The following is an 18,731-nucleotide window of genomic DNA, read 5'->3' as shown; positions in this document are numbered from 1 at the left end:
GTGGGCTTTATATATGATACTCTGGTTTTCATGTCTTTTCAGCCTTGTTTAGTGATCAAAATGTGGGAATCATTTGTCCTTGCTCACAAGTAAACAGACACATGACTGCATGATATATCATTTATATTCTCCATTATCATTAGTGGTTGGTTCAATTGTTTTTCTCTATCCTTGATATTCAGACCTTGAGGTTATCAAACTGGTTAAAGCATAATTTGAATACCCTAGAATTATTCTGTTTTCATTTTAAAATCCCAGAGAAGATTAGCGCTAAAGACTTTGTGAGTGTGTATCCTCAAGCAGGCAGCCAAGGGATGTAATGTAAACCTTGAAACACAGTTGGGATTTGAGAAATTAGCTGCGGGACTAAGGGTGAGTACAAACTGTCCCATAGGGGTTCCCTACTGTCCACCACTGGTGAAAGGTCCCATGATTTCATATCTTGGTGAGATACAAGAGTGGGGAAGTGAAGCATGTGAAGCACAATCATGTTCAGATGGTTCTTTGATGCAATTTGAAAGGATACCGTCTGCAATGTGCTCACCTGGCTTGCGTTATGTGCTCACCTGGCTGGGAAGGATCATGGGGTTAGGGGGCCAATGGAGAGATCCAGTGGGCCAGGGGTGAGAAGTGGGCAGGATGCACAATCTGGTAGAAGTATATCCAAGTAACAGTCAGTAAAGCATCCCTCACTTCCTGAAGTACAAGCAGGGAAGTATGAAGGACAGCGATCTCCATGCACTGAGTAACGGGATCCACCCAGTCTCCCCAGTCATAATCCAAGAGGTCTCTGATCCTGTTGACTTCTGCTAGGACCAGCCTCTGATCCTAGAAGAATAAATGTGTTTGCTTAGGAAGAGCTGTGTGGTAACTTAACTGTGTGTAATTACTGTGTATAGCAGGGGTGGCCTCTAACTGATAAGAAGAAAAAGAGACACTGCCACTTGCACATGGAGTTGTAGATTGTGTAGCAGGAGCTCTGCAAGGAGGTCTGCCCCTCTTGGAGCCCATCAAAGACCTGGTCACCCAAAGCAGCTTCCAGGTATGGAGAAGGACCTGGTAGAAGACCGACAGCTTGGAGAGGTCTAATAGAAGACCTCTTTGATGGAGATAAAGGAACTGCTGGTCATGTTGGAGCCCTTGGAAGCAACAGAGGAAAGTGTGCGCTAACGTGCTCACGCTGGAGTACCTGCATCATAGAGAAGCTCCTGCAGGATCTGGAGGCAGAAGACATGGACCTGTATGTTCAGGCACATCAGGCCCTGCCCTACCTCTTCCAGGGGAAGGTGCAGAACTGCAGAGACCCAGTGTGTCAGTCGGATCCAGGGAGAGTACGATAGTGTAGAACTCGCCTGCTCACACAACTTCACCGGATCTGTGATGGAGTGCCATCCTCTTCCAGAAGGCAGATGTGCTTTTTAGCCTCCCTCTTCTTCTACAGGGCCCTGGGGCAACACCCCCTTCTCTCTGGCAGTGGACCTGATTAGAGAACATTACAAAAAGACTACTACCCATTACAGTATATACCAAGAGAAAGTTCTAAAGAAAATCTGATTTTTGACACCTAACCGCCCCCCTCAAAATTGCAAAATATAAACACTGAATACATGAAATGAATAAGCCCCTAAAACCAGAAATCCTGCTTATAACCAAGTACTGCTTTTAACTTTGGTAGAGTTACTGTTACATATATATTGCTGCAAGTGAGATCAGAATCAGTTTTCAAGAGGCATCAGAATTCACCTACAGTGTCTCACCGTAAATGTTCCCATGATTATTATTTTTATTAAAGTAGCAGCTAGGAATCCTAGTTATGAGCCAAGACCCTACAGAAATAGGTCTTGTACCACCACAATTCAGTTACATCTCCATTTAAGGGGCCGAATTGGCTGTGATATTCAGAGAAAGAGGAGATGATACAGCTGTTGAATCAGCATGAAACTTTGAACATTTACAAATCTAGAGAAAGGCAGCTTTTCAGATCTGGATGTTACTGATTTTTGTCTGATAAAAATAAGAAATATGGGGCCTGATTCTCCATACTGTTATGCTGTTTTTACTCTAATTTAAGTTATACTAACTAACTAACCAACCAAAAACAAAACAGAGTAATGGTATTAGAGAGTCAGGGCTTTTGCATTGGTTTGAGCTCTGTCTCTTTTTGGTTGCATTCCTACTTACTGTATTGGAGGTTAGACAAGAATGACTTATTTTGGGTGTACCATGAGGAAAGGGTTGAAATACCTATCATGACTGCATTCACCATTAAATTGACTCTAGTGTCGTTGTTGCTATAAATAAGAGATATTAAATGTTATAACTTCTTATAGTTAAGAGCGGTGACTCAGCAAAGACCTTTGATCCTTCTGTCTTATTCTGATCTGTCTTTAATACATAACTTCCCAGGATTCCTTTATTATTTTGTCTTTTTATAGAATTTTCTTATTAAGCCCTCTTCCTTTTATTTGGAATGTTTGCACCATTTTAGACAGAAAATTTTACATACAACATAAAACCCCATTGTGCTGATGATTAAATTACTATGTTTGTTGAAGCTTGTACAACACTTTGAAGATTAAAACTATGTATCTTAATATATAAATAGTTATGTCTAGCAGTACATGGATTACTCTTCATATAAATTCTCACTGAAATATACAACATTTTTGTAACTAGAATTGCCAGTATGTTTGAAAGTATAAGTTTTCTCTGTTTGTCGTTTAACTTAATTTAACATCTAAAATATTAAGATATAATTTTAACTGTGAATGCACAATGTCCTCTGTCATAAAGAACTGGACTATCAGATTACATAGGAAATTACTCTGTCAGGAATCAATTCTTGTAACCAGAAAGCTATTTTAAAACTACATTTAATTTAGGTCACATATTTAACTTGTTCAGTATTGTGTATAGTTAGTGTGTTTAATTGTATTAGGCTATTGCATTATTAAGTCATCAGTCTCTTATTCCATGCAGAAGGACCCAACATAACTTCAAAGATTCCTCATGCACAAACTAGATGGTGGAGTATTTGATTAGCATGCTGGTTTTGCTAGAATTGAGCTTTTAAGTGTTGAAATATTGACTTGATGAAATCAAGAGGAGCTAAAATGTTGCGTTTTTGTTCTCTTAAGTAACCACCGCATTATGCTGTGGTTGATTTATACAGCATTACTGGCTAATTTTTAGTCAGCCTAGGTGATCTGCTCCTTTTTTCCAGATTTGAAGTGTACTTATATGGAACTAGCACATTTACCCAGTGTTGCTTGGGTCATTAAGGGGTTGGGGCAGAGGGCTGTGGGTAATGGAGGTTAGAGGAGGGGCTCAGGACAGGGGAGTGAGTGTGTGTGGGGGCAGGTGAGTGCAGCGAGCAGGGGGGCTGAGCCCCCCTTCCTAAGATTTGTATCAGGCATGCTTGCTCTTCCTCTTCCTGTCCCTGTCAGGGAGTGAAAGCAAACTGCACAGCTCTTCTGTCCCCTGGATTCCCCAGCCAGAGTGATGAGTGCAGCAGACTGTGCACTTTCCCCTTGCTCCCTGATGAAGGAGAACAGCCAACAATGTCTCCATACAAATCTGTGGGGAGGGAAGCTTCAGCCTTCCCCTCACCCTCTCTTCAGCCCCTTTCACCTGCCACGTGAATCTGTCTCTTTTCTGTATCATTTTATGAGAAGCAATCCCATTCCAGGCACATCCCATTTTCCTGGCACAACCACACCTTGCTTTAAGTTATAAGAGGAAGCAGTATACCAAATTTAGTGATTATAGAGTTTACCATTTAGGAAGAGTTCTTGAAGAGACATACTCTATCAAATATATAGTAGATTGTATTTTCCAAATCATCCCTCTGAAAAGTGACAAATTTACTTTATAACTATATTTTAGACTTATATTAATTCTATACTTAGCATTCTGCACATTTTTTATACTAATATGGATCATGATGACTTTAACTTTCCTACCAGATATTGGCCCAGATATATTGTTTGCAACCTCAGTGCCAGGTGGTCCTGACAGATAAAAGACTATATGGTTTTCAGTGCTATATTCTTTAGTACAGTGGTTTTCAACCTTTTTTTCTCATGATCCAATTGAAGAAAATTGTTGATGCCAGTGACTCAACATAATTTGACTAGAGTGTGGACTCCAAGGCGGGGCAGTGGATGAGAGCTTTGGGAAGCAGGAGGGGGCTCCAGCTTTGAGGGGGATCAGAAGGGGCTTACCTTGAGCAGCCCCTGGTCAGTGATGCAGTGGGGGGTGCTAAGGCAGGCTTCCCACCTCTTCTGGCACCACAGACCATGCTGAGCCCCAGAAGCAGCCAGCAGCAGGTTCCCAGCCAATGGGAGTGCAGAGTTAGTTCTTAGGCCTGTACACTGTCCCCCGCTTCCCACCTAGGAACCAGGTATGCTGCTGGCTGCTTCTGGGAGGCAGCACAATCTGCAGTGTCAGGACAGACAGGTAGCCTGCCTTAGTACCCCACTAGTCACCTGAGCTCCCTCTAGCAAGGAGACCTGGTGCCTGATATTCTACAACCCCGTAGCAGGTCATGACCTGTAGTTTGAAAACCACTACTAGTATGTTGTTCCCACAGTTCAATTATCTGCCTTTTTTTATGCCTGCAACATAATTAGGTCTTGGTAGCTGAAATATTACACATTATCCAGCTAATTCTATTTTTCTCTGAAATTTGAATATCTTAAATATGTTTATAGTATTACAGCAAGCTACAGTTAGACAATGAAGATATTCAGAGGGGTAGCCAAGTTAATCTATAACAGGAAAAACATAAAAAACAACAAATAGTGTAGTAGCACCTTAAAGACTAACAAAACATGTAGATGGTATCGTGAGCTTTCGTGGGCACAACCTACTTCTTCAGATGACAGGGGTATTAGATGTCCAGAACCAAGAATAAGTCAATCAAATGAAGATATTGATACTGAAATACATTGGCTAAATAAATAAAAAGAATGAAAAATGGAGGAAAAATGATGAGCAGCTGCTACAGAGCACTTGGTGCAGAAGAGTGCCCAGTTGACAAATTCCTTTACTTCAATGATTTGGTCTCCTTTCAGATCTGATCAGATGAAATAAGAAAACCCAACGGTGTGGAAGAAGGCTGGGCAATTTTCGATACTATTAGACAAATATGAACATAATAATTGTGAAACATTACACAACAAATAAGATGTAGCACTGTGACTTTGAGGATACTCAGATTTGAGGTTAAAAACAAACTTGTATTGTACTTAGAAAAAAAGAAAGATAATTAAATGTGAATATAGAAGCTATAAGAAAGGGACAGAATAAGAGCAGAATAAGTTACTGTTAGCACACCGAGATACAGCAGTTTGAGTATATCTACACTACAGCGTTATTTCGAAATATCTAATTTTGAAATAACGCGTCTACACACAAAAATGCATTTCGAAATAGCATTTTGCTATTTCGAAATAGTGCATCCACACTGAGCGGACGCTGAATCGCATTTAAGGCCGGCTGGAACCAGTTCCGGCAGGGCATCAGGTCAGAAGTTACTTTGTGTGGCTGCTGCCTGAGGCTATCTGAGGCCTGTGCTTAAAGGGACTCCCCCTGGACAGCGGGTTCTCAGCTTTCCCTGCTTGCTTGCCTACCTCGATGAGGGACTGCAAAGCATTTTGTCTCTGTATGCTCTGGTTGCTCTCACTCAGGACACCACAGCACTCTGCAACATGGAGCCAGAGCTGCTCCTGGGCACTCTGGTGCTTCTCGTGGATGCATTGCTGCGAGCCTGGCTGCACCTTCTGCAGGCTGCCATCCGGGAGGTCCATTGGGGTGCTGTCAGTATCCAGGAGTCCCTGTGGGAGAGCTTCCACCCTGAGGAGCACTAAGAGCCTCCCTGGTCTGCCCCATTGAGGGCTTGTGCCTCATTCCTCCCTCACGTCCTTCCACTTACCCCTCCCTAACTTCCCTTCCTGATGTAAAATAAAATACATGTATTTTCATGAACACAAACTCTCTTTATTTAACCAAACTGGGGTGGAGGGAATGAAACTCTGGTGAGACTGGGGAAAGGAGGCGGGAGAGAGAAGAGAGAGAGTGGGAGAGGGGAGAGGAAAATCAGGGACGAGGGAGCTGGAAGGGGGAAGCAAGGGAAAGAAGCGGGAGGAGAAGCTCAGGGCTCAGGGTTGGGGGTCTCGCTGGACCAACTTGATTTTCATGCAAACCTGCTCCTGGGTTTGCATGTGGGCTTTGGTGGTCAGGCTGGCAGCTATCTTGCCATAGACGGCTGTGTTCCTCCGTCTAGTGCGGAGATCATGGACATTGGGGGCATCCCCCCCCAAACCTGAATAAGGTCCATGATCTCCACCCTGGACCAGGAAGGCGCCCGCCTTCTCCAGGCCCTGGCAGGCTCCTGGAAGCTGGCAGACTACTCCTGGAGAGCGGTGGAGGGCTGGCTGCCAGTGGCTTGCTGGCTCGTGTTTTGGGGCCACTGGGTCAGGAGCAGTGACTGCTGGCTCTGGGCTGGCAGGCTTGGTGTTGGCATAGACACTGTGGCCAGAGTCTACCCCTTAAGAGTTCTGGGGAAGCGGGGAGGGAGAGGAGTGTTCTTGGTTGAGGCTGGAGTGGCCACCAGGGCATCCTGAGAAGGCTGGAGGCCCCCTATTTCGATATAAGTGTCTATATAGCACTTATTTTGAAATAGCTATTTCAAATTTGGCATTATTCCTTGTGGAATGACGTTTACCAAATTCAAAATAAGCGCTCTGCTATTTTGAATTAATTTCGAAATAACGGAATAGCTGTGTAGACGCTAGGATAGTTATTTCAAAATAAGGGCTCTTATTTCAAAATAACTTTGCTGTGTAGACAGACCCTTTAAGAATAGCTTTTAAGAATGTATCAGCTGTTCTAAGAACATCCTCTGGCATTATAAGTGTCTGAGAGTGTTAAGAAATCTTATACTCAATATTAATTGAAATCAAGGAGGATATAATCTGTGTTGTAGGGATTTAAAATGTCTGAAAGATTGTAAATGAAGGGTAATGATAAAAACTGAATTGAAAAAAAATCGCTAAAGCTTGATTAAGAACTCAAGTTCACTACTAGGCTTTGTCTACTCTACAGGTTTTTGCGGCAGAGAGTATGCTAATGATGGACTCATTAGCATGAGTCACAATGTCATTAGCATAATTTCTGCCTATGCTTTTTGCTCAAAAGGTTTTTGCGCAAAAAGAAGCAGTGTAGCCGCTTCCATTTTGCGCAAAAACGCCCTTTTGCACAAAATCCTTATGCTTCTGTGCTGGACCAGCATTTCAAAGGGACAGTACAACGCAGAGCTGGGGATCAGCTTGGCACTCCAGATGATCCCTGGCTCCTCAAGCGCTGCCTCTTTGAGGCGCCACGGTGGTACTTCAAAGGGGCAATGCTGCACGGAGCCCGGGGTCAGCTGGAGACTCCAGCTGCCCCCGGGCTCCCATGGTGCTGCCCCTTAGAAGCACCGGGGTAGCTTTTCCAAGGGGCAGCTGCGCTGAGCATGGGGTCAGCTGAGGACTCCAGCTGATCTCAGGCTTCCACAGTGCTGCCCCTTTGAAACATCGCCGCAGCATTTCAAAGAGGCACTGCATGCGATTAATCGTGATTAATTTTTTAAATCGTGCGATTAATCGTGACTATTTTTTAAATCACTTGACAGCCCTAGTTTTTACTGAACCCATATAATGGCTCTGCTCTGGTTAGTAAGAATTAACACCAGCAGGGCCAATCCAACCCTATAGGTGAAGTAGGTGGGCTCCTAGGGTGGCAGACTTTAAGGGGAGCCAAAATCCCAGTCATTGTAAGCAGTGGGTGAAAAGCCTGCAGTGTATGCTTCCTTGTGCTGCTGTTTCTCCTTCCAGGAGTGGGGGAAGAGGAGAACAGCAGTGCACAGATCATCTTCTTTCACACACCAGGCAGAGTCGGCCATGCAGGGGCTTTAGCACTGGGTCTCTCACTACTTCTCCTAAATTACTGAATTGGGGAAGGGGTACTAAAGTCATAGTTCTCCTAGGGCATCAAAAACCCTTGGATGACCCTGAATAGCAGCTAAATAAAACTATACTGTTCATAGGGAGAGTTTAACTATAGTGTCGCTATAAGGTATAAAACTTAAGGTCATATATTGCATCTCTAGTAAACAATTCAGTTCATATAGCAGCCACTCCATAGTTCAACCTGTGTTCAGATTTGCATTTAATGTAGGATAGCAATCCCAGCATTTCACACACATAAATGATTGGATTTAGTTTTCATATTTTATATTCTAACTCTGTTTGCATTTTCTGTAATATTGCATTTTCTACAATTATTTTTCTAAACAATATAACTTTAGCAGAAAAAACATTTTTAAATGCTCCCTTTTGGAAATTTGGCCCCGAGAGTCCCTTTTTCCCAGTCTCCAGATTTCATTCACATACCCATTCTAAAAGACAGGCAACTTTCCATACACAGTGAAAGCTTTGTTATTTATTGGTCACTCTTGGAGAATGGGTTTTGCTGGTTAATTGAATGTGCCAGATAACAAAGCTTATTGCTCTGTCCTGACCCCTACTGGCAGATCGAGCTTCCAGCAGCTTGAGGCAGACTGAGGGGGAAGGAGGCACCTGCTGATGAAGTCAGCTAGCAGTGCCTGCTGTCAGAAGCCCCACAACAGCTGGCTAGACAGGTGGGAGTCAGGCACACATGTCTGAAGACACAGCAGTATTGTGGCTAGCGTCAATGCCAGTTAACAAAGTGTTATCCAGCATTCTCTTAACAGAAGAAAAGCTTTCATTGTATTTGCAAATAGCCTAATAACATTTACTCCCTAAATTGTCCACTTCCTATTTTATCTCTATAAAGAGTAAGTGACATATCCATTTTCTAATGCTTACCTCTTGGCTTCAAGCTCTAAGATAGACTGAATTTTTGTTTCAGAGTATTATAAACCAATTTGAAATGTAAAAATATGAAACTTAAATGTTATGTAACAAATAGTAGAGTATCCATTTAATTGTTTACATTTCATTTACAGTTTGTAATACTGTTTTTCCCTTTTTATTGATGTAGCTGAAAATCCTTGCTGTCTGGATAAGAGTCGCCTTATCAAGAAAGGAGCTGCACGTTTGAAGCGAGAAAATATAGATAGAATTCATAACTCAGTGGCCTTTTCTGAAACTGATGGAGTCACATCTATTCCAGATGCTCCACAAATTTCTCATCAAATACTTGGAATAGAAGGATCAACTGGTAAACCCATAATACTGTGAGAAACTTGATTATCCGTTTACTCATTGATTGGTAACTGGTTAAAAGATAGGAAACAAAGCGTGGGAATAAATGGTCAGTTTTCATAATAGACAGAGTTGAATGTTGCACTTCCTCAGACCTGCTGAGGAACAAACCTGGACAAAGAGTGGGCTGGACCAGTATTGCTGTTGGGGTTGTTTATTAGTACAGATTCTTAAGAGTAAGATGATACCCACACATACATATCATTCATGCTGGCAGTTTGGAGGCAGGCTGCAAGTGCGGTGTAGATTACTTTTGATTTTGCTGGTGGCTGGAGTGCTGGGCCAGGTGTCAGCTTCTTGGACACTCAGCCATGAGGTTCCTTAGGAGATCCCTTTGGATCTGCAGGAGGCTTTACTTTCTCTGGGCTGGTCCCAGGTTTCTGCTGTGATGTTACATCTTGTCAGAGTGAGAGAGAGATTTTCTGGCCACTTCTCAGTTAATTTGTCTGCTTGCAGGGTCTTTGTTTGCATCAAAAGGTTACAGATCCTAAACCAGTGGTCCCCAACCTTTCGTAGGTGCCGGGCGCCCAGGGGCGCGGCCGCTCAAATGCCGGGTATCTGTGGGCTGGGCCGCTCACGCACCACTCTTCCTGGGTTGGGGCCACGCATGTGCCGTGTGCCCAGGGGTGGGGGCCGCCTATGTGCCCTGAGCCCAGGGCCGGCACCACGCATGTGCCGTGTGCGGGACCAGCCCAGATGTTTCGGTGAGCGCACATAAATGCCCCGGTGGGCGCCATGGCACCCGCGGCACAGCGTTGGGGACCACTGTCCTAAACTACCTTTCCATTAGGTGTTTCTCATTCACACTTCACACACATTCCATAGATCTCATGCATATTCATAAGCAGGGCTCACTGAACCATGGTGAGCCCCACCCACCAGCTGCTCTGTCCGGCGATCTGTGCATGCGCAGATCGTTCCACGCATGTGCAGATTGCCCGAACCCGGCTCTTCCGGGTTGCAATCTACTTGCCACAGGTGAGTAGATTGCATTATTTGTTGGGCCCTGTTCATAAGCAATATGGTATCTAGGCAAAGTTGGGCCTCATGACCTTGAGTAACAAGAAGAAGAAGAGCTTAACACAAATTGTAACTAAGGGTATGTCTATACAGCAAAGTTATTTTGAAATAACAGCTGTTATTTTGAAATAACTTTACTAGCGTATACACAGCCAATCTGCTCTTTTGAAATTAAATTGAAATAGCGGAGCGCTTATTTCAAATTTGGTAAACCTCATTCCACGAGGAATAATGCCAAATTTGAAATAGCTATTTCGAAATAAGTTCTGTGTAGACACTTATATCGAAATAGGGGGCCTCCAGCCTTCTCAGGTGCCCTGGTGGCCACTCCAGCCTCAACCAAGAACACTTCTCTCCCTCCTTCTCTCCCAAGAGCCCTTAAAGGGGTTGATTCTGGCCACAGTGCCTGTGCTAGCTCCAAGCCTGCCAGCCCAGAGCCAGCAGTCACTGCTCCTGACCCAGTGGCCCCAAAACACGAGCCAGCAAGCCACTAGCAGCCAGCCCTCCACCGCTCCCCAGGAGCCTGCCAGGGCCTGGAAAAGGCGAGCGCCTTTCTAGTCCAGGGTGGAGATCATGGACCTTATTCAGGTTGGGGGAGATGCCCCCAACGTCCATGATCTCCGCACTAGATGGAGGAATGCGGCCATCTATGGCAGGATAGCTGCCAGCCTGGCCACCAAAGGCCACATGCAAACCCAGGAGCAGGTTCGCATGAAAATCAAGTTGGTCCAGCGAGACCCCCAACCCTGAGCCCTGAACTTCTCCTCCTGCTTCTTCCCCTTGCTTCCCCCTTCCAACTCCCTCCGCCCAGGTTTCCCTCTCTCCTCTCCCACCCTCTCTCTTCCCCTCTCCTGCCTCCTTCCTCCAGTCTTACCAGAGTTTCATTCCCTCCACCCGAGTTTGGTTAAATAAAGAGAGTTTGTGTTCATGAAAATACATGTATTTTATTTTACATCAGGAAGGGAAGTTAGGGAGGGGTAAGTGGAAGGACGTGAAGGAGGAATGAGGCACAAGCCCTCAATGGGGCAGACCAGGGAGGCTGTTAGTGCTCCTCAGGGTGGAAATTCTGCCGCAGGGCCTCCTGGATACTGACAGCACCCCAGTGGACCTCCCGGATGGCAGCCTGCAGAAGGTGCAGCCAGGCTCGCAGCAACGCATCCACGAGAAGCTCCAGAGTGCCCAGGAGCAGCTCTGGCTCCATGTTGCAGAGTGCTGTGGTGTCCCGATTGAGGGCAACCAGAGCATACAGAGACAAAATGCTTTGCAGTCCCTCATCGAGGTAGGCAAGCAAGCAGGGAAAGCTGAGAACTGGTTGTTCAGGGGAGTCCCTTTAAGCACAGGCCTCAGATAGCCTCAGGCAGCAGCCACACAAAGTAACTCCTGACTTGATGCCCTGCTGGACCTGGTTCCAGCCGGCCTTAAATGCGTTTTAGCGTCCACTCTGTGGACGCACTATTTTGAAATATCAAAATGCTACATTTTGTGTGTAGACGCATTATTTCAAAATAAGCTATTTCGAAATAACGCTGTAGTGTAGACATACGCTAAGAGAACTAAGGTCAAGGAAGAAGGGAAAGCAGAGGGGTATGTCCAGCTAGCTAGACACCAGTGGAGATGAGGGAGAGGGGTTGTGTCTGAATAGTTACAGTAACTAGTGGTGTCCCCCACGGGTCCATACTGGGAACTGGGACCATTTTAACATATTCGTAAACCATCTGGAGGAAGGGGTAAGCAGTGAGGAGGTAAGCAGTGAGGAGGCAAACTAGGAAGCCTAGTTCGAACTACCTAGTTCGTGCCGCGTGTAGCCGCGCGGCACGGGGTTCGAACGAGCGGGGATTTAAAAATGGCGGCACCCCGCTTATGCAAATGAGGCCCGGGAAATTCAAATCCCGGGCTTCATTTGCAATTGCGGTATGCCTACATTACCCCGCTAGTTCGAACTAGCGGGGTAGTGTAGACATACCCTATGTGACTGGCCAAGAAAATGGCAAATGAATTTTAATGTTGATAAATGCAAAGTGATGTATATTGGAAAACATAATCCCAACAATATATATAGAATGATAGGGACTAAATTAGCTGTTACCATTCAAGACAGATCTTAGAATCACTGTGGATAGTTCTCTGGAAAACATCCAGATAATGTGCAGTATCAGTCAAAAAAGCAATCAGAATGTTAATAATCATTAAAAAGGAGATAGAGAAGAAGACATGGAATATCTTATTGCCTCTTTATAAATCCATGGTTTGCCCACATCTTGAATACTGCATGCAGATGTGGTAGCCTCATCTCAAAAATATACTTTGGCATTGGGAAAAGTTCAGAAAATGGCAAGAAAAATTATTAGGGGTATGGAACAGCTGCCATATGAGGAGCAATTAATAAAACTGGGACTTTTCAGCTTGGAAAAGAGACAACCAAGGGGAGATATGACAGAGATCTATAAAATCATAACTGGTGTGAAAAAAGAAGACTTAAAGAAGAGTCATTTACTCCTTCCCATAACACAAAGACTAATGGTAACCAAATGAAATTAATAGGTAGCAGGTTTAAAACAAAAGGAATTATTTCTTCACACGGTGCAGTCAATATGTGTAACACCTTGCCAGAGGGTGTTGTGACAGCCTAGGCTTTTGCAGGGTTCTAAAAAGAAGTAGATAAATTCAGGGACAATAGCTCATCATTGGTTATTAGACAGTATGGGCAGGGATCGTGTCCTTAGCCTCTCCTTGTCAAAAGCTGGGATCAGGAGATGGAACACTTAATGATTACTTTTTCTGTTCCTTCCTTTAGTCTGAGACAGTTTGGCAGTTTTTATGTTCCTATTTGTACTAGTCAGTGTTCCAACACTTCATAGATATTGTTAATCTAGGGTGTTTTTGTTTTTATATCTTCTCATGTTGCTTATTCCTTAAGGCTATGTCTATATAGAACAGCTATTTTGGGATACCAGAGGTATCCCAAAATAGCTACCCTGTGTCTTAACAAGCTACCTGTTATTTTGAAATATTTTTCAAAATAATAGGTGTCTATTTCAGCATCCTTGTAACCCTCATTCCACGAGGGTTAAAGGATGTCTCAAAATAATGTTTTTTCAAAATTTTGGCGCTGTGTAGACGTGCCAAATTTCAAATTTCAAAATAGAATCGAAATAAGAAACATAATTTGTATAGTGCAAATTGCATATCTTATTTCGAGTTTAGGGTGCTGTGTAGATGCATACTAACTGTGGGTGATAATTGTAGTCCTAGATTTACAGTCTGGACTGACATCATTAGAAACCAAAGCTCTTTTTGTGCCTACTCAAAATAAGAATGGGAATTCTGATTTTCAGTCAGGTCAGTATTTCAAACTCAGAGCTACTATGAAGTGTGATTCCTTGGCTTCTGGGTCTCTCCTTGTCTATATTCATTTTGATTTCAGTCTATCTAATTATATTTTTTTTCTGTTTTAGTTCCAGTATATGTTCTCATTAATTCCAAAGACTTAATTCTTAAATGTTTGACTCAAAAGCTGTTAAATCAGAGAATCATTGATCCAAAATATCAGTGGACCGGTCCCATAGGATTAATAACCAAAGGTAATTATATTTTTAACATTTGCAGCTAATTTACACCTTTTAATATGACTTTTGCACTGAGCTGAACTGAAACAGGATGTTCAAACAAGAGGATTTTGGATAAATGTATTGTATTTGATAGAAAGCGTAAGTGCATTCTGATGAAAAATAACAAATCAGAAGTTATAAGTAGAGAGCAATATAAACAGTTTGAAAGATAGTCGGTAAAATTCTAAGGCTCAAATTATTGGTAAAAAAGAAAAAAAATATTATAAGGAAACATTCCTCTACGGGGCAAATGTCGATCCATATCTATTTAAGATTGTGGAGTTTGAGTTTCTGCCAGCAACAGCGGGCAAATCAGCACTCTAAAGTTGTGTGTGGATAACTGTCTGAAAAGGTAAACTGTTTACAACCATATGATTCTGGTCATCTTTCCTTTGTGATTAGGCGCCATGTGTAGACAACCTGATGGAGAAGGAAGTTGACTGTGATGCTTTCTATATACGAGTTCTGACAGAAACTGACTACAACTGTGTTCTGATTTGAGGGGGGGAAATGAAGAGAATGAATTTTAAATGTAGGAAAGACATAAAATATGAAAGAAGCTGTGCTAGAAACAACACAAAAAGAGAAAAAGAAAGAATGAAGTAAAAAAATAGAAAGAGGGAAAATTGGAAAAGAAAGGAAAGAAAAGAGCAGACAACTAGGGACCAAAATGTGATGTAAGGAAATTAAAAAGAACCGCCTCCCCAATCTTTTTTGAGGTCCCAAAATCTCTCCCCATTTCATCCTGACTGGGCTCACTTTTTGATCATATTGAATCTTCAAATGTAAGAATACATCAATGTTTGGAACTTCAGGCTTGCTTTTCACTCAGAGCTCAATTAGGGAACAGTAGTAATAAGTTAAAAGTATATGATCGTTTCCAATAAAGCCTAGAGACATCTGTACTGAGGTTAAATCTAGGAGTGTACTGGAATGACAATTTTGAGTTAGAATTTTCTGTATTTCTGCTTTTGGCCATATTTGATGTTCATATGTACAATCTTAAAAAAAATCTAAGGAAGATTATTATTCATGCTCACTGGAAAGGTTATTCTAATTTGTAATTATCAGGGCTCAACAATTAGGGCAATCTACTCGCCTGTGGTGAGTAGAATTTAGCCTGGCACTGCGCCGCAGCACGATCAGTGGATGCGCAGCGTGCCAAACCGCGCGGCTGGCAAGCGGAGTTCACCACCACTTGTCAAGCCCCGGTAATTATGATCTTTAGATTGTGTCTACAAGATCATAGTCTTATAAACATCAATCCCCAGAAACATTTTCATTAATTTCAATGGAAGCGTTTTTTTTGTTCTGGTTTTTTTTTTGTTAAAAAAAGTTCAATATATTCCCCAGGCATAATAGGGCCTCTGGTCCTTATCACTTCCCCATGGAAAATTTCTGTGTGGAGGAAAAATCTGAAAAAAAAATTTGAAGTGCTTTTTCATTTTTGTAAACCTCTAGGCTATGTCTACACTGCAGGCTTCTTGTGCAAGAATGGCCGTTCTTGCGCAAAAACTTGTGGAGCATCTACACTGCATGCATGTTGTTGCACAAGTAAATTTACAGTAAAGCGTCGAAACAGAGGGCTTCCTGCGCAAGAGTTATTCCTCTCCCCATGAGCAATAAGCCCTCTTGCGCAAGGAGGCAGTGTGGACAGGCAACAGGGGTTTCTTGCACAAAAGCACATGGCAGTGGAGACGCACTCTTGCACAAGACCTTTTGCGTAAGAACTCTTGCACAAAACAGTTCTTGTGCAAAAAGCCTGCAGTGTAGACATAGCCTAGCTACTGTTTAAACTTCTTAGCTCTGATCGGCACTATGACTTTTGTTCAAAATAACACATATACCCCCCAACATCAAATTTATAAGCAGAATGTCTACGTGACCATGCCTGTTATTTCGAAACGCAGAATTCAAAATCTGTACTTCTGAATTTCATTAGGAGTAATGCTAATTTTGAAATAGTTATTTCAATATAATGGTAGTGGGGACACTCCGGTGCCACTATTTTGAAATAATTGGCCTCTAGAGGCCTCTTGCAGCTGCAACTCTGATCTCTCTGGCCACACCAGGCATCTCTACTGTTCTCCTTCTCCTGCGGAACTGTAAAAGTCCCGGGAGCAGGAGAAGGGCTTGTCCCACATGGCCAGTTTTGCAAGCCCTGTGCAAGAGAGTACCCCAGGGAGTCATTAGTGACCCCAATGTCCTCGGACATCCCAAACACTGCCAGCACTTTTGCTGCTCCCATGGTCTCCACTGCCCAGGGATGCAGAAGAGTTCTGGTCTGGACTGGTGGACCTCATCAAGGTGTTGGGGAGGAGTCCAACCTCTGGAATCTCTGCTCCAAGAAAAGTAACACAGATATCTATGACAGGATAGCCGCCAGCCTGGCCAAGAAAGGGCACACCAGGATCCTCAACCTGTGCCACATGAAAATAAAAGAGCTGTGGCAGTCCTACTTCAAGGCCAGAGAGCAGAGCGGATGCTCTGGGGCAGCACTGCACACCTTACACTACTAAGAACAGCTCAATGCCATCCTGGAAATGGGGAGGCCCATCACCTCCCCTGCCATCTTAATTGAGTGGCCAGAACATGCCCGATGTCAGCCTGCAGGAGGGTGGGGTGGCAGAGGAGGATGAGCAGGAGGAGGAGGCGGCCAGCCAGGGGCTGCTCCTCACTTGTGAGCTGGTCCTTCCCTACTAGGATGTCTCCCAGGCTTCCAACAAACCTGGGGAGGACACTTCAGGTGAGTTTTCTTTCCCTATCCCACAAGCAGGGGCAAGCAATGAGCTGCGAGGGGCTGCATGCTCTTTTCTCAGTCTATGGGTCACGCAACAGCTTGTTCACATGTCAGCACATGGAGCACCAGTTCAGAGCACTCAGCTCCATGATGCTCTGACACAGGAACCCCTAAGTCCTTCTTACAAGGTTTTGGAAAGGCCTGCCTTACTCTGACCTCTGTGGTGGGATACCTTCCCATGACAAGCCACCACTAAGTAGTCTGGGGTCATGGAACCACACATGTGCCACACATGGCCCAGGATCATGTCCACACTCAGGCAGCATCCATTCCTGGTAAAAAACGGTGATGCAGAGAGGCTTGATCTAATTCATGGAAATCTGGGAAGAGGAAGAGAAGGAAAACCCATTAGCTCTCTCTCTGGCAAGCAGTGTCTGCTATCTCCCCGCAACCACCCCTCCAGTGGGCAGGAATAGAAGTTCTCTCTTTGTAGGACACCACTAATACTGGACCCGGTGTGTGCAGGACACAGAAGGAAGCCAAGTTGCCCCATCCTCCCCTCCCATGCCTGCTTGTCCCCAGGCCATGGGTGTTGCAATGCCCCCCTGGGACATCTGTGCACCTGCTGGAAAGTGCCCCCAGTCTAGAAGACATATGGCCTTGCTCAAAGCACATTGTCACCGTCTGAACTGAGACCTTTGGTATTGCTTAGAGATTAGGGTAAGGCTTCATACACAGCATCTCCTGTGATGACTACCCTTGTCACTTTTCTTCATAGCTGGGTCAGCTGTGAGCTTAGTCCATCCCTCACCTTCCACTCCATCTACCAGACTGAGTGGCATCAACAGGTGCAAATGCACCTTGGAGGAGGTCATGAGGGAGTGGATGGCCTACATGTAAGTCCCTTGTCCAGGGACTCGAGGAAGAGTACCAGGAGTGGGCCACCGACTGGGAGGAGCGCCGGGATGACTAGGGGCTGAGAAATTCTACCTGGGACAAGCTGGCATGCCAGCATGACTTTGTGTTCTCCACCCTCATCTAGGTGATCGAGTGCATGGCATTGTCCATGGGGCAGGCCACCAGCCACCTCCCTGCTTGCCCCATGGCTTTCCCTCCAAGGCTCCTTAGGAGCTACTGGGACCCCTGAACATGGGACAGTGAGACCTGTAGAGCAGCCGGGGTCTCCAAACCACCCAAAGGCAGACACTACTTCCAGCCCTATTCCTGAGCCCCTCTCCCCATTCCAGGTTCTTTTCCCATTCCTTCCTCTGTTATATGTCGCTCAAATAAAGAGTCCTGGTTTTTTTCCAAAAAAGATGTCTATTGTTTGCTCTGCAGGGGAGGTGGGAAGGGCGGGCAGGGAAAGATAAGGCTGAGGGATGAAAGGCACACAGAGGAAATGCAGGGGGCCCTTGTGGAGAGGCAAGGGGGTAAGTCTCAGAACAGGCCTTCCATGAAACTGTCCTTCAGGGCCTCTCTGATGAGCAAAGCCCCTTGCTGTTCTCTCCTGATGGAATTGATATCCATATGCTTGAACTCCTTGGCCAAATGTTCAGCCTCATCCCCCCTATCCTGGCAGAAAAGTCTCCCCCTTTCTTTCACACAGGTTGTGGAGCACACAACAGGCCATCACCATGAAGGGGATGTTGCACTCACTGAGGTTCAGACAGGTGAGGGGAGTCCCAAACCTTTCTTTTAAATCCCTGAATGCACATTCCACCACCATGCTGCATCTGCTCAGCCTGGTGTTGAACTCCTCCTTGCTGGGGTCCAAGCTGCTTATGTAGGGCTTCATGAGCCAGAGGATCACAGGGTAGGTCGCATCGCCCAGGATCACTATGGCTGTGTCTAGACTGGCCAGTTTTTCCGGAAAATCAGCCGCTTTTCCGGAAAAACTTGCCAGCTGTCTACACTGGCCGCTTGCATTTCCACAAAATCACTGACTTCCTACTGTAAGAAATCAGTGCTTTTTGCGGAAATACTATGCTGCTCCTGTTCGGGCAAAAGTCTTTTTCCAAAAGACTTTTGCGCAAAAGGGCCAGTGTAGACAGCAGAGATTTCGTTTCCGCAAAA

At 44.5% G+C, this 18,731-nt stretch overlaps 1 protein-coding gene across 2 annotated transcripts in view; it reads left to right on the top strand.

Annotated features, from left to right (window-relative positions):
* The window catches only part of LOC102462555 (zona pellucida-binding protein 1-like), a 56,501-nt gene that overhangs the window by 2,559 nt on the left and 35,211 nt on the right, over positions 1-18,731 (top strand). Inside the window, exons 2-3 of one of the 2 annotated variants that reach the window (XM_075921585.2) lie at positions 9,067-9,246; positions 13,766-13,891. In XM_075921585.2, coding sequence (XP_075777700.2) covers positions 9,067-9,246; positions 13,766-13,891 — 306 coding nt within the window. The other variant, XM_089776471.1, reaches the window with a different exon arrangement.

The sequence above is a fragment of the Pelodiscus sinensis genome, chromosome 2 (assembly GCF_052426305.1).
Source record: "Pelodiscus sinensis isolate ZL-2025 chromosome 2, ASM5242630v1, whole genome shotgun sequence".
In the NCBI taxonomy this organism is placed as follows: domain Eukaryota; kingdom Metazoa; phylum Chordata; order Testudines; family Trionychidae; genus Pelodiscus; species Pelodiscus sinensis.
The sequence above is the reverse complement of the archived record's forward strand: the minus strand, read 5'-3'. Positions and strand labels throughout refer to the sequence as shown.